This window comes from Astyanax mexicanus, chromosome 13 (genome assembly GCF_023375975.1).
Source record: "Astyanax mexicanus isolate ESR-SI-001 chromosome 13, AstMex3_surface, whole genome shotgun sequence".
Classification (NCBI taxonomy): domain Eukaryota; kingdom Metazoa; phylum Chordata; class Actinopteri; order Characiformes; family Acestrorhamphidae; genus Astyanax; species Astyanax mexicanus.
The window spans coordinates 3,145,886-3,162,263 of NC_064420.1; the positions used below are offsets into that span (position 1 = coordinate 3,145,886).

At 33.9% G+C, this 16,378-nt stretch overlaps 1 protein-coding gene across 2 annotated transcripts; it reads right to left on the bottom strand.

Moving 5' to 3' along the window:
• Nucleotides 1-1,379: 1,379 nt before the first annotated feature.
• fam3a (FAM3 metabolism regulating signaling molecule A) lies at nt 1,380-15,637 on the bottom strand. 2 transcript variants are annotated; one of them, XM_022677180.2, is made up of 10 exons: nt 15,312-15,637; nt 13,649-13,715; nt 12,002-12,130; nt 10,906-10,929; nt 9,735-9,858; nt 9,372-9,430; nt 8,095-8,145; nt 6,986-7,070; nt 6,680-6,806; nt 1,380-5,492 (listed from the first exon to the last, which is right to left on the bottom strand). In XM_022677180.2, the coding sequence occupies exons 2-10, from the start codon at nt 13,659-13,661 to the stop codon at nt 5,394-5,396; spliced, it is 711 nt and encodes a 236-aa protein (XP_022532901.1). In that variant the 5' UTR covers nt 13,662-13,715; nt 15,312-15,637; the 3' UTR covers nt 1,380-5,393. The 2 variants fall into 2 exon arrangements, with proteins under 2 accessions (XP_022532901.1, XP_022532904.1); XM_022677183.2 differs by having other exon boundaries at nt 12,023-12,130; nt 15,312-15,635.
• Nucleotides 15,638-16,378: the final 741 nt, after the last annotated feature.

Consider the following 16,378-nt stretch of genomic DNA (forward strand, 5'->3'; position numbering starts at 1 on the left):
TATAGGAATTATTTTTTTCAATTTTGTTTTATTTAGAGTACTGAGATTTTCTCCCCCAATCTAATGGTTTTAATCCAACCTTACAAAAATACAAAATCAGAGAACTGAGTAAAGATTTTTTTTTCCCTGAAATTCTAATTGTGAGGGGCAGAAATAAAAAAATGAAAAAATGATTCAAAACAATCAGAACATTTAATTAATAAACATTACAAGATGCAAAAATAGTATTTTTTTTGTGTATGTGTATGTGTATTTCTTATAAAGTTTCTATACCCAGAGTCACTGCAAACTGTTTATACAAATGCAAAAAATAAAGAAAACAAATATTTATAATAAATTGTAATAAATATTTACAGATAACATTGTGTATAAGCCACATGTTTCATGACTCAATTGAAGCTGATTGAACCGATTCATTTGAACGATTCACTCAGAAGTGGTTGATCACTATTTTTAGTAAGAGCAGCAGATTCTGACAGCGCTCTGAACACGAACAGTTTAATTATTACTGCATTATTGTGAATTAATTTTCTGACTGACTGAAATGTATTATTTATATAGTTGGATTTTTTTTTAGATAAATGTAGATATTATTACAGCCAATGCAAAAAAAAAAATAATAAAATAAATAAGGCTAAAAGTGATTCTGTGACGTATATTTGAAGATGGCCCACTTCAGTTTCTGAATTAGTTTCTCTGATTTTGCTATTTATAGATATATGTTTAGCTAAAACGAACATTATTTTATTTTAAACTATAATTTTCTCCCTACTTCCAAATAAAAATATTGTCATTTAGAGCATTTATTTGCAGAAAATGAGAAATGGCTGAAACAAACAAACAAAAAAAAGATGCAGAGCTTTCAGACCAGAAAACAAGTTCATATTCATAAAGTTTTAAGAGTTCAGAAATCAATATTTGGTGGAATAACCCTGATTTTTAATTACAGTTTTCATGTCACAGTCATCATGTTCTCCTCCACCAGTCTTACACACTGCTTTTGGATAACTTTATGCTGCTTTACTCCTGGTGCAAAAATTCAAGCAGTTCAGTTTGGTTTGATGGCTTGTGATCATCCATCTTTCTCTTGATTATATTTCATAGGTTTTACACTTGGTAAAATCAAAGAAACTCATAATTTTTAAGTCGTTTTTTTATTTTATTTCCATAGAAAAAGAGAGAGAGAGAGACATAATTAAAGGCTTTAATTAATTAATTACTCCCTACTGTAAGTGAATGTAGTGATACTACCCTCTTGTGGACACGCTGTGATAAGGCCGCTGTCCATGGTGCTTGGAAATATGACTGAACCTGAAACTGCAAGTCACGATTTTTTCTCGCATTAAATACACAGAAATACAACACGTTCACGAACAGGGTGTGGTATCTTTATATTTTATTATTACAAATATTCAGCTTTAACCTTAACAGCAACCATTCGCCTTCCTCAGATTAGTAAAATATACAGTACCAGTCAAAAGTTTGGACACACCTTCTCATTCAATCATCCAGACTATAAAGGAACACATAAGGAATCATGTAGTAACTTAGAAGTGTTAAACTAAAATACTATAGTAAATGTGAAGCATTTAGGTGCTCTTATCTGGGGAGCTGTTAACTTGTGGTTTCTGAGTCTGGTAACTCTTGGGAACTCTTGTTTTTCCTTGCCTGGTGAGTGCCAGTTTCATCATAATTGTAAGTTTCTTTATACCTGCACTTGAGGATAATTCCTAAAAGTTCCTAAAATGTTTAGGATTGACTGCCCTTAAATTATTAAAGTAATTTTTCTTCGTTATTTAGTTGAGTAGTTGTTGCTTCTCATAATTTTGGATTAGACCATTATATTTAAATATTCACTATTCACTGTATACCTGTAACTCTACCTCTTCACTACTTTACTTTAACTGATGCTCTCAAACACTTTATTCAGATGAGTTCAGCACAGCTGTTAACTGAAAGCCTGTATTCCAGGTGATTCTACCTGTATAAAACTGACTGAGAAAATCCAGCAGAGATGTGCAGAACTGTTTAATCTAAGCAAGAGATGCTTAAAAACCTAGAAGAATCTTAAATATAAAACATATTCTACTTCGTTTAACACGTATACTAAATAATTCCATATGTTTTTATTAATAGCTTTGATGACTTTAGTATTTTAATCTACAATGCAGGACATTTTTTTTAAATAATGAAAAACCACTGAATTTAAAATGTGTCCAAACCTTTGACTGGTACTATACATCATATCATCACTGTCCATTGAAAAAAAAACAGTTATCTCATTAACAGCAACTTCATAGAAAGAAAATAAAATATAGCAATATTTCAGCTTATTATATTGGTCCATTTATTTAAAAACAAATAAAATAAATTCACACAGTATAAGGAACAGGTTGTGTGTTCAAATTATGTAGTAAACAAAAAATCAACAAAAACGAATATACTTGTTTTTTGGACAGAGATGATATCTACAGCTCTGGAAAAAAAATTAAGAGAACACTTAAAAATGATGAGTTTCTTTGATTTTACCAAATTAAAAACCTCTGGAATATAATCAAGAGGAAGATGGATGATCACAAACCATCAAACCACCAAACTGAACTGCTTGATTTTTTGCACCAGGAGTAAAGCAGCATAAAGTTATCCAAAAGCAGTGTGTAAGACTGGTGGAGGAGAACATGATGCCAAGAAATGCATGAAAATTGTGATTAAGAACCAGGGTTATTCCACCAAATATTGATTTCTGAACTTTTATGAATATGAATATTTTTGCTAATTAATGCTCTAAATGACAATTTTAAATTTTTATTTGGAATTTGGGAGAAATGTTGTCTTTAGTTTATAGAATAAAACAACAATATTTATTTTACTCAAACATAAACCTATAAATAGAAAATCAGAGAAATTGATTCAAAAACTGAAGTGTTCTCTTAATTTTTTTTCCAGAGCTGTATATTATATCCACAAAGCTAAAAAAAATAAAAATAAAGAAAGAAACATAATCTCGGTGTTTCAAACACTCACATCACTGTCATGTCTGCATGACATTAAGACTAATTATGTGCCACATGTTAAAGGTGGAGGTTAAGGTACATTCTTGCAGCATTAGCTGTAACACTAAAAGCTTTCATCAGAGGACACAGCAAAACACACACAATCATTGCATAGCACCAGTTTCACTCAAACAGCAGAGCTCTAGAATGTGAGCAGGCTAGTGTAGTTTGGAATATACACAAGAGTAGTGAGCTAATGGAGGCACGGATCCATTACCCATTAAATAAAATCAGACTTCATACAATAAAACATTAAAAATATGACAAAAGGACTAATATAATAAAGAATAAAATATATCTGCACTTCACCCCTGACAGACTGACACCTTAGTGTTATGCCTTGTTTGTGTATCATCACTTCCTGTATATATATTTAGCATAACCTCTAGTGTCCTTCATGAAATCACACCTGTACACTTTCCACCATACTCACTCACACACACACATACCACCATACATAGTTTTAGTTTCCCTTTGCCTTTTATGTTACTCAACCTTCAGCCCTTTTTTTGGATGGGATTGTTTTACCTGGTGAGGAGAATTGATGCAATAATGCATTTAGGATTTAAAAAAAAAAAAAAAACAGCACAAATTGCAGAAATGGGAGCGGCTACTCGATTTAAGCACTGCTATCGCCTCCAAAAAACAAACGAATAAAAAAAAAAAAAGCGATTGTAATTAATCCTGCAACACACTTTGTAATAATATAACATTAGTTTGAAAATTAGCAGCTATGTGTTCAGAATGCTTGGATCACACTACACAACTTTTTGAGAAGTTTGTGAAGTTGTGCCATAATCCAGAGCAGACAATCTCTAAAGAGGAGAATAACCACTTGAAGTGAGCCCAAAATGAATGGGTTCATTTATAACAAATGAGCAAAATTTTAGTTTATAAATGTCTAATTCTTTTTCTATATATATATATTTTGTTCTCATTTTATCAAAACGGAACTTTATCAAACGTTTTAGAAGCACATATATTATTTTTAAAGCTTTTAAACTTTCAATTGTTCTGGCTTTCACACTACATGAGCAGAAAATCTCTAGAACGGAGAATAACCACTTAAAGTGAGCCCAAAATTAATAGTTTTATATGGAGCAATTGCACAAAATCTTAGTTTATACATGTCTGATCATTTTTCTACTAAAATATGTTCTCATTTTATCAAAACGGAACAATATCAAATGTTTTAGAAGCACAGATATAATTTATAAAGCTTTTAAACTCCAGTTTTAAGTCTTTTAAACCTAATGCTCTGGCAACCCGTCAATCAGCTTATGTTAGCATGCTAGCTCCTTTACTGCCTAAAAATGGAAATATACAGGTAAGTCTTCTTTGCTCTTTTAGTGAAAAACTTTATTATACTTTTTAAAATTAGTAGTAGTTAGTTGCTATTTTTAATTAGAGTTTTTAGCTGTTTTAGTTGGATTTAGGTTAATTGATAGAGTAGTCATTTTCTAATATTGTAGAGGTAAACAGGAAGTGGGCAAGTTCTCCAGAAGTTGGATCTGGCTCAGGAATAGGATACATTGGTTGGACATGGTTGGTGGTTTTATCTCTATGCAATCCCATTGGCTGTAGGTAGCTGTGAATCTCAACTCCCTGCCATAGATTGGTTTAGATATAGGTACGACTTTAAAATAAGACTATCTTTATAAAGGGTTTATAAATGGTTTACAATTATTTTATTACTGGTTCCTAATTAGGTTGTAAATGCCTTAAAAATCATTAATACATAGTACATAGAAAGGGCAACAATGACCTGTGAAACCACAGCCTACGTATGTGTTATATCTGATTATTAATGATTTTTAATGCATTCACAACCTAATTAGTAACCATTAATAAACTAATTGTAAACCATTTATAAACCCTTTTTAAATGTAGTCTTATTTTAAAGTGGTACCAAGATATATATAAGGCTTGATGTACAGAATGTAAAAGGCGGCAGAATTTTTTAGAGATGTGGAAGTGACACTAACACTGAGTAATAATTACATTACCCACCTCCCCACAAGTAAAACTAATCCCATCCTAATAGGGCTTTACACACAGAAACTATTAGTCTTCAGAAAATCAATGGCAGTGCTAAAATCCTTTGTGTTTAGATTTCAAAAGGTCCATTTTTATCAGAGCACATTAAACCTTCTTTACGGAAAATTGAAATCCTGCCAAAAAAAAAAAAAAACATTCAGTCAAAAAATTCTAGAATAGTTGCGTAATCCAAAAGTTCAGTGCAACTAACAGAATTACTTTGGTCATTAGTGAAGCTCCTCCAGGGTGATGGTTGTCAGTTTCTATATTCTGGTTGATCTCAGGCTCAGGATCAGGGAGGGACTAGCTTTCTAGCGGAGAACGCAGCGGGATACAGCCGTCCATCTCCAACGACTCAGGCCAGCCCTCATACTTATTGCTAGTTTTGCTGTTCTTCATTCGCTGGAGAGGAAAGAAACATATCATATTTTTTAGATTAGAAGGAACAACATCAATAAACCAATTTATTTATATACATAAGGCGCACCAGATTATAACACACATTAATTGACACTACTAAGGATGCCTCCATTTAAGAAAACAAGGGTATCGCCATGTTTTACTAAAGTAATCAGTATGCAGATTATACTCCACTGGGAGCTGCTGGATCCTGTAGGCACAGTGCAGAAACGCCATGTCTCCTATAGGTGGCGTAGGCAAAAACGTCAAAAAACAGTCCCACATAAATACACCCAGCAATACGAAAATATGCATTATTACACACATTATCAGCCACCAGTATCATGTTAAGAGCTGTAATTATTAAAGCAGAAATTAAGAAAGTAAGAAAGTAAGAGACGCTTCTAATTCAGCAGGTCTTGCTGAGGTCAGTAAGCACACCCAGAACTAATATAAATAAGGCGCACTGAATTATAAGGCATACTGTCAATTTTTGAGAAAATTAAAAGATTTTAATTGCACCTTATAGTCCAAAAAATACAGAAACATTTGCATGTCAAAATGCATGGGACAGAGTTAAACTGTATATTAATTATATAGTGTACTGTATAACCTCACAGAAAGGTTTGAGAATGCCCACAGCTGTTGTAAGGTAATTCTGAACACTAGCCAACGTGCTCATGGCAAGGCAACTTGAAATATTGATCGATTTGATTTGAGGTAGTTGTGATAGTGGGTGTGGGAATCTTTATAGATTAATTTATAGAAGGTGTTATTCTGGGACTGGGGCAAGTAATAGGCTCAAGTCTAAAGTCAGTGCAGTTTTGTTTTCCCAGAAAATCTTACAACACTTTAAGCTTCCCTCTGCTGACAACTTCTATGGAGATGCGGATTTCATTTTCCAGCAGGACTTACATAATATTCTAATTTTCTGAGACACTGATTTTTGGATTTTCATTGGTTGTAAGCCATAATCATCATCAGTAAAAGAAATAAACTGAATAGATCGCTGAATTACTGAAATAAAGTAAATTTTAATAATATTGTATTTTTTTGAATCCTTAATATTTCTATAGCTACTTTTACTAGTAAATTATTATTATTATATTTTTCAGTTTTACTACAAGTTAATAACCTTGACGTAATAATTTATTACTGCGCTTTTGCAGTGCATCACAGAATTAAGCTACCTGTTCGAATGGGCTTTTGCTGTCGATTCCTCTGGCTCCCACAAACACCCAGCTGTCCCTGAAGGCCAGCTCCTTCACTGCTGTGCTGCCCAGCTCCTCGAACAGTCGCCGCGCTTCTTCGTTTAACCTGCGGACACAGTTTTAGCTCACCATCAGACATTTAAGACATTCTAAAGAAACGTCAGAGAGAGAAACAAAGCCGTACAGAGAGAGTAATCCCACAATTCATTCACATTTACAAGCCTACACACAGGAGATGAGTGTGATTTAAGGCTGGATTTGTGCAGGAGATTTATAGAAGCTTACTTTGTTGCAGCGTCGTCAAAGGAAGCCACAAACACCAGGGTTCCCTCATGGAGAGGCCTGAGGAACTTCAGCAGGTCGGACACATCTGAGCAGAAGAAAAGAGCGAGGGTGGTTAAATATGAATTAACAGGGCCTCTACTATACAACACTGTATATCTATCAGGGCTGTGTATTGGCAAGAACTTGGCGATATGATACTAATCATGATATAGGGATACAGTAAAAAAGAAGATATATTGCAATACTGTAAGCAAGGTCATATATAGTGCAATTGTTAAATTAGAATTTTAGAAAAACTGTAATAATATAGAAAAAACTACTGTATTGTATTTATAAAATCTGAGTAAAAGACAAGTTAACTTTTTAATCTAATCAGAACAGTATGATTTAATCACAGAGTACAATATTGCTATAGCAAACTTTGCTACGGCTATAATGGGCGGAGTTTAACCAATAAATTAACCACTGTTCGACATAAATCTTTACATAAAAACTATCATTAAAAACTTAAACTGTGTTTTTAAAAAAATCTATACAGTATTAAAAAAAAACCCAAAATATTTCAATATGATACAACACAGATATTTTCATTCTTACACTCTTAATGACTATTGTGATATGTCATTTAATATACTACTACTAATAAAATGTCACATAATATATATAAGGGGTTCTTTAAAGCAAAAACGTTTTGAAAGATGGTAATAGCCGGTATAAGTATAAATATCACTAAATTATAATTATTCTTATTTAATCATAATACAGAAACTGACCACCAATAACAATACCACAATTACTAAATAACACTAACGTAGCTGTCAGATTAAAAAAAAAAAAAAGATTAATACTTTATTTAATAAAATAAATTTTTAATTGAATGTTCCTGGTAATATTTAAATAAATAAAACCAAGGAAGTGAAAGAAGTAGCAGAGTTGAAACTTTAATGTAAATTTAATAACCTAATAAAACCTTCAGCTAAATCCTGTCTAAAGTGTTACTAAATGACTGAAATTACGGCAGACTATAGTTAGTTAGTTACTATAATGAAATGGCTGGAAACAACTATTTAATACAAACAAATACAAATCTGTTAATGAAAGAAACCCACCTCCTGCCCACATGTCAAACGCTCTTGTTTCTAAAAGCTCCCCAGAGACGCCTGAAAATAGAAATATTGACAAGTTAACACACATTAAAATAAAGAATGCAGGCATGTACTATAATAATAATAATAATAATAATAATAATAATAATAACAATAATAATTCTAATATCAAAGAGCAATTACTCCCCTAACACCTCTAACAAACTAACTATTTCTAACCTCATTTCCTTCTTCCCCTCCTTTCCTCCTCTATCCCACTCTTCACTTTTGACCTCCTTTAGGACCGGTCTTAAATTTTTTTTTTTTTTTTTTTTACCTTGAACTTCTATTACTCTATGTACATCAGTATTGTAAGTCGCTTTGGACAAAAGCGTCAAATGTAATGTAATATTTTACACTTTCCAGTAACTGAAACACAAGGAGGTTATATTTACACAGTGTTTAATATAAAAGCTGCTGTAAGGTTGAATGAGGGCTAATTAAATTATTTAATTAGATAAAAATAATAGCTTGTGCATTACTCTAAATGGTGCTGTCTTTTCACAAATCAATCAATCAATCAATCAACCTTTATTTAAACTCGGAGTACATTGAGGGTGGCCCTCATTTACAATGCAGCCGAGCATTTACATAGGGAAGGGATTGACAGAAACAACAACAACAAAAAAGTAGATAGAATAAAATAAGTAATTAAAAAAAAGCAGAAAACAGCATTATAATGAGGTATAAGAATTTAAAAAAGAGGATAAAAATAAAAAAAAATATTAAGATATAAAACAAATAAGGTAAAAATAATAATTTAAGGGTAGGAATCATAAAATCATAGGTAAAAAAAAGGTAATAGAAGTAATAAAAATTAAACTACAGATGAATAAATAAAAAACTAAACACAAAATTAGTAAAATATAAACAAGCAATAACTAAAGTAAAAGAAAAAGTAAGAAACTAAAAATAAATAAAACCGCTAAAACAAACCAACATAGAATAAATAAATAAATAAATAAATAAATAAATAATAAAGAAACTTAAAACATACCAAAGATAATAAAAAAAAACTAAAATGAGCCAAAACAGTGGCAGGCTGTCTGAAGGTGGTTAGAAACTAGGAGTTTAAAATGATTTAGTGATCATTTAGTAAAAAAACTTTTAATGAAAGAACTAAAAAAATTGTAATTGAGAATCACTTTTTCCACAATATCGCCCAGCCCTACATATTCTGTATTAAAATACATTTACACTTGCAAAAAATCTACATTAGAAGACTTTACTGGGTTTGTTACCATTTACTAAGGCAATGTTGAGTCCTCTCCCAACATTGTTCTTCACACTGCTGATGAGTCTAGAAGAAGAACAGACACAGAAGAGTGAGTCAGATCAGTTATAATACAGACTGCAGTATTCAGAAAGCTGGTCACAGCAGCGTAATGATGAAGCGTGTGATGAGGAGGCAGATGGGAGGAAAAAACAGAAAACAGGGCATACTTGCATCATGCTCCAGGTGAGAAGCAGACAGTGATGCAAATAATGGGTGGAAAAAAAGAAGATATGAGAATTTAAAGGCAGAATTCTGAAAATGATGAAAAGATGGAAATTCAGAAGGATGGATGGAGAAACGGATGGACAGATGAATTCGGTCAGCTTACATTTTATCCTCTAGACAGATTTTGGGGCCGATGACGTTGGCAGCTCCAGAGACGAGGCGGAACGCTAGGTGTTTCGGGGGGCAGGGAGCAGAAAGCCCACACTTATACTTGCGTGGTCTCGGTTCTAAGAGAAAGCAATGCAGAGCATAGTGTTAAAGTGTGGGCGATATAGTATAAAAACTATTATCATGATACATGCATGTTTTAAGGTTAAAATGCATCATATATTTTTTAAGAGCATCCTAACCTTTAAAGTATTATCTAACCTTTAAAAAACACTTTTATTGTGGTAATTTCCGCCTCTGCAGCGCCCTCTCAGGTTTAACTGTGCTATAGGCGAGGTTGATGTGTACTTTGGTATGCAGACACATCACAATATGCAATCAATACATATTAGTCAATCAATACTGCTTACGTCCAAACATCTGCGACTCACTGCTGCAGTTCAGCCAATCAGCTCTATCTCCTGCCCCACCCCTAAACCCATACATCATCCAGTGCACCTCCCAAACTACCCCTCTCATTTTTTTGCCTTTTTCAAATTTGAGCTGAGGGTGGAGTCAGCTTTATACTGTGTACACTGACTTTTATTCAAAATATACTACAATTAATTAAATTATATGCCTTGTATTAAATGTATATTAGCTTTTTGAAATTCTTTAAGCTCTAATGATATCCTTGATATGTTTCCAAAAAAAGTATACTGTTAAAGCGATAAGAGCATTCATCAAAGTATAATAAAAATAAAAGAATCAATAATCAAAATGTATACCTCTAGACCCCACCCTACCCAGGAAAACGACACACACAAACTAGGGGTGGGACAATCGACATATTGATTTCAAGATATCTTATATCACTTCAGTTAACGATATATACATCATAACACAAATATGTTAAATATGGCTATTTTTACTAAAACATAGGTGCACTAAACTCCCTAAGACTCGGCCCTAATTTAGCGTATTAAAGTGACTGCTTCATTACTCCACATGGAGGCGCTATAAAGGGTTAATAAACCCGCGTTGAAGAAAAATGGCTGTTAAATTTAGTAAAACTGAAACACCAATAAATCCATTACTCCTGGTACTTATTTAGGAGTACTTATTTAGGAGTACTTATTTAGGAGTAATCTGTTGACACATTATTAGAGCGCTGTTCTTTTTCCTACCTGGAGTGGTCTCCTCCTCTCCACCTGTGAGAGAAACAAGGTCGTAAATTATGAACAACAAAACAAAAGCAAATCTACGTATTTCAATATTTTGCTTAAATGGTCAATAAGTAGAGAAGTCCAATGAAATATGATGAAACCGAATCCAAAAATTAGATATCGGAAAGCCAAATAGTGGAAATGCAAACATGCAACATAACCTTCTACAAACCAATAAGTGTGAAGTGTGGAGAGGCAAAGCAGATCTAGGTGACGACGACAGTATGTATAAAAATTTTTTTTTTAAAATTAAATTACATTATTAAACAAACCTTCCAATAATAACATTAATTAAAAATATATATATATATATATATATAAAACTCCAAATGCACTATTCCACATTATTAAGCAGGCCACAGGTTTCAAGCAATATGGGAAAGATAAAGAAAGGTCTCTCTGCTGCTGGAAACCATAAATTAGTGCAGTGCCTTGAACAAGGTATGAAAACATGGCTTGTAGTTGTACATAAAACTACTATACGAGTGTTGGATGAAGTTCACATCTGAACAGCAGCTTTGGCAGGTTATTCTGAGATAGCACAAAGAAATTCAAGCAGAAACTGTCCAAAAACTCACAAGTTTTGTAACGAATTGTAAAAGTAATATTTACAGCCTATAACATGTTTTGAAACTCTGTTGTGCATAATAATGTGGAACAGTGCATTATGAATATTACTGTTATCATTGGGAGGTTTATTTAATAAAATTTGATTTATACTTAAACAGGTCATGAATTGAAATCATACTGCCTGTCATTTGCATTGACCATTTAGGAAAATCTGAGAAAAATATCACTTGCATGATAATTATTTTTATTTTTTTTTGTTTTGACCAAACTGAATAATCTAACGGTCTGGACCAAGTAAGGCAGGTCTAAAAAGCACCCTAACAAACCCATGACCCTGGTAAACACCCGTAAACACCCGTCTTATCTCAAAGTGTTGAACAGTTTCGTAACCAGACATTAAAGTAAGTCACACCACCAACCATGCGGCCAAAAGAGAGCCAGAAACCCAAAACTGACGAGACATGAAACCTAAAACATTTCCTCTGACCTGAAACGTCAAGAGTCTCACCGCTAAAGAACGACTTCATTACAGAGCTGCCATCTCCTCCGAGTAAAGAACTAGCCAGGAGCCAGGTCAGGCCCACCACAAGCACGGCGGCGACAGCACGCAGCGGCCCTTTAAAACACACACAGAGAACATGATCAAAAACACGATAATCCACAATAAACACACACACACACACACAATAAAAGAGCAGGAAGCAAGAGGTCAGCAGTGTGAGCAGTGTTTCTACTGCAGGGGCTAACCACAGCATCCACTTATTTACATAGCTCCAATTACCTGATGGTGCCGAGCCTCACCATGCTGTGATTCACCTGCAGAACTGGTACTACTGTCAGTCATTAGATTTTTTTTTCCTTGGGTGTAAATCATACTTTAGATGGTTTAGTGGTGTGCGCAATCTTCCCAAGACAAAACCCTGATCACCAGAACAGCGGATTACAGGGATTATATAAATATACCACACATTACTGATTACATTCAAGCATCTCAGAGCCCGACCTCATAGATCTGCAGTGTTCTTCATAAGTACAGTCACATTTTATCAATACATGCATGCTCCATAAACACGTCAATAAAAGGGCTGTTTGAATATGCCGACAAGAATTCAGGCAAAAATACCAGAAGGCGTGAAAAAGCAGAGTAATTTATACCAAGCAAAGACTCTTTAGGACATTTTAGGGTTGAGATAATAATGGAGCCAAAAAGATTTAGGCTCCCTATATAGCCACAAAGTCGTGTGAAGACTAAGCTTACACAGGAACCTTTCTCTGTCATCAAATTAGTGAGTAATCCAGCTTGGAAAAACAGCTAGCTAGTGATATAAGCTTTAACTACATATAAAACAAGCATGTTTCCATTCCTTTAGGGTCAATATATAATAATTAATGACATATAATTTCCTGCAAACAAAACTATTCCGCCAAAAAAAATGGGGGAAAAAAACGAATTATTTTTAATACAAAATATCAGATTTATTTTTAGGGATGTGACTGTTCATTAACTGTCAGGGAGTATTTCATTCCAGATTGCATAGCATTGTCTCTAAAACACTATATAAGACTTTCTTACTGGGATATAAACAGCAAGATTTACCATATCTAACCAGAGCAGTGCCCTCAACCTCTCATCATATGAAAAACCTTCGCTGAAAAATTCGATTTGGTGTTGTGTGTATTGTTTTTAAACTGTTATCAAAAAATGAACAGCTTAGACCACTGCAACCTTTTAATGTATATCGTCGATGTCCAATGAAAATCTCCATTTTTGTCAATTTTTAGTGTACTACATATTGTAAAAAGACAAACTGTCCCTGAAACTGTGCCACAATTTCTTGATGAACGAACCAGTGGAAATACTTCAAAATGACCTGAAATAAAAGTTTAGAAGAGTTTTTTTCTCTCCTGTAAAGTGGCTGTTTTGGAGAGCGACGATATACAGTTTTTACAGTGTTTACAGTAATAGTATATACACACAAGTTATGCAACACACACTTTTAACCTCACATCCATCTCCATTTGTGTGCTAAATCAAACAGATTAAGTACACAGCAAAAAAAAAAAGTAACAAAGGGCTTCTCTGTTCTAACATTGTATACACAGCCTCTATATCTATAGTTTAAAGTTTACCAACCTGCCAGCCTCATGTTAGCTGGATGGCAGAACCGGAACAGAACCCGGGGGGCTCTCTGGTGAGTCTTCTGTTCCGAAAAAGAGAGAACAAAAACAGTGGTTATATACGCTATTAATATAGGTTATTATTACAGACTAATTAAGCAGATGTGACCTACAGTTTACTGTGCTGATGTAGAGGTGGGCAATGTGAACTGTGGTAGAGGTGTTTTTGATAGAGGTGTAACAGATCACAAATATCATGGATTGGATTATATTACGTCTTTTGGAGTTATGGTTCAGATTGTTTTTTGGATCAGAATAATAATAATAATAATAAAAAAACATATTTAACTTTGTTTTCTATTTATTAGAGCTCGAGCTAACCGTACTGGGTTTTTCTGTTATTTTAACCCATTGTGTTTATTTGTGTGTTTGTTCACCTATATAACAGTGAACAGAACTTTATACAGTCATGCTAAATGACCAATGCTTCAATAACTGTGACGAGTGAAGAAAAAAGTATAGTTCCCAATCTATGATTAATTAAGACCTACCCATTTCCAAATAATGATGACAAATTCAAAACTGAATCAGATTCTGTCAAATTCTTTTTTTTTTCTTCTTGTGGGGACATGACTGTTTCATTTTAAGGTTAAATCCTGATGTAACATAAGTGACCACAATTTTGTAACATGTTTTGTAACATTTTGCAGTTCTAGAAACAGTTTGAATGGTTTACAGTGGTTGGAACAGACCTGCAGAAGCAAGAAACAAGAAGTACACATTTAAAAGAAGCTAGTTTTATCTTCAGCACTAACACACATAACTACAATATGTAAAAATGGTCAGATAAATGAGCTTAGATTTACACACTGTCCTGCTCTCAGGATGTTCAGTATGAGTCACTGAGGGACTTCATGAGTAAAAATGGTGTAAGGAACTTTATACAGCTTTTAAAGGGTTTGTTTTTTGGATTAATTCTATGAAGTAACCAAAACTGTAATTCTAAAACTTTCAAAGTCAAAAGAGTCCTGGATCTTAATCTAACACAAATTTCTCTTCCAAAAAAACGCTTATATGGGTGAGTAAAGCGTTTCTGTTTATTTACAGTAAGCTTAGATTTCCTTTATTTGCCTGAAAAATCCAAGAAGAGAGTCTCCACCACGCTACTTTGGTATGTGGATACTCAAAATATGAAGATCAGACAATCAATAATGTCCAACCATCTGCGTCTCACTGCTATCAGAGGCAGCTCAGCCAATCAGATCTTCCTCCTGCCCCGCTTCTAAACCCATACATCACCCAGTGCCCCTCCCAAACGTTTCCTCTATTTTTTTTTAAAATCAGCAAAAATCAGGGGGGATTAAGTGTCCCTTCAAACACTTAAAGTAGCTACTTGCTAGCTAGCCTTAAGCTATATAAGCTAAACTAGCTAACTACTGAAACGCAAATAACTTAGAAGAGTTTTGTATGTTTGCAGTCTCTCTGTATGTCAGTCACGTCTGTAGCTTGGGTAGCTAGGGTGGGGAGTTTGCTCGCTAATGCTAATTATTCAGCTAACCTAGCAACCTTCACTCCCAACAGCTATCACCAGCACTAACGTTACCAGCGTTACTGTCTAATTCTAATATAACACCAGCTCATAAGCTCTAGTCTGCTAATAAAAATAAAGATAATCTCACCGTCTGAGAGCTGCTGAATGTCTCAGTAGTTCTATGGCGGACTGTAAGTTTCCAATAGCAGCAGAACAACAACAGATCAAGACATGTTTCCTCAGCACAGATCCTCCACTTCACACAGAAACAGCGTCAACAACACAGCAACATCCGCCGGTAAACTCGGTTAATCATTAACTAGATTAACTATCCAAATCCGAGCACTCGGTTCTACAGCTACAGGTAACGTTAGTTATTTCTACTGGAAGAACAGGACTGATTCGCATGTGAACGTTCCGCTTTAGACCGACAGCACTTTCGTCACGACGCGTGCGCTCCAACCTCGTGCTGGAAAAAAATTCATTCATTTTGTAGAACCGATTCTTACGAACGGTTCGTTCCAATGAACCGAATGTTTGATTCAGTGATTTGGTTTAGAGTGTTTTTTACTGAGATTATACACGGCAATGGTGTTTAAATACGTTTAATATCGCGGTCGTTTAAAGTTAACGTCAAATAACTATATATTACGCATACAACGGGTAAAGAATCAATATTAGGTTAGAAACAAAATGATTCACTTGTAGATTGAATCGGCTCAAACGATTCACTGAACGGAATGGTTCTAAAACCCGTTTTTTATTTTTATTTACTTGTTTAATTATTTTATTTTGTCAACAAGTAAAAAGAAAAATATTTAATTTAATGTTTCAAACCCAGCACCCTTTGTCATATAGAATTTATTTCCTGAATTTCACTATATCCTCTGAATTACAATCTCATTAAGAAATCAAAATCAAAACGCACATGGTTCTATATTGCTGTGTACTGAGATGGCCTTTTATTTGTGGCCTCAACAAACCTAGTAAGCTTTACAAAGTGGATTTGGCAGTAGTAACCTGTCATATAAGTGTCTGATGAAGGCAAAAGGGGAAGGATATATAAAGATGCATGTCAATAACTTATTGAAGCATGGGAACAAGATCCTATAGAAGGAAACTACTTATTAAAGCATGGAAATGAGCTCCTTATGCATGACGACAAGTTATTAAAGCATGGGAATGAAACTACTTATTAATGCATGAAAATGCCAT

Excerpts from the sequence above, each read along its gene's own strand:
- fam3a (XM_022677180.2), bottom strand. Across the intron at positions 8,146-9,371 it reads CAACATTGCCTTAGTAAATG|GCGTCTCTGGGGAGCTTTTA; the intron begins GTAACAAACCCA and ends TTCTATTTTCAG. Across the intron at positions 5,493-6,679 it reads GCAAAAGCCCATTCGAACAG|CGAATGAAGAACAGCAAAAC; the intron begins GTAGCTTAATTC and ends TTTCCTCTCCAG.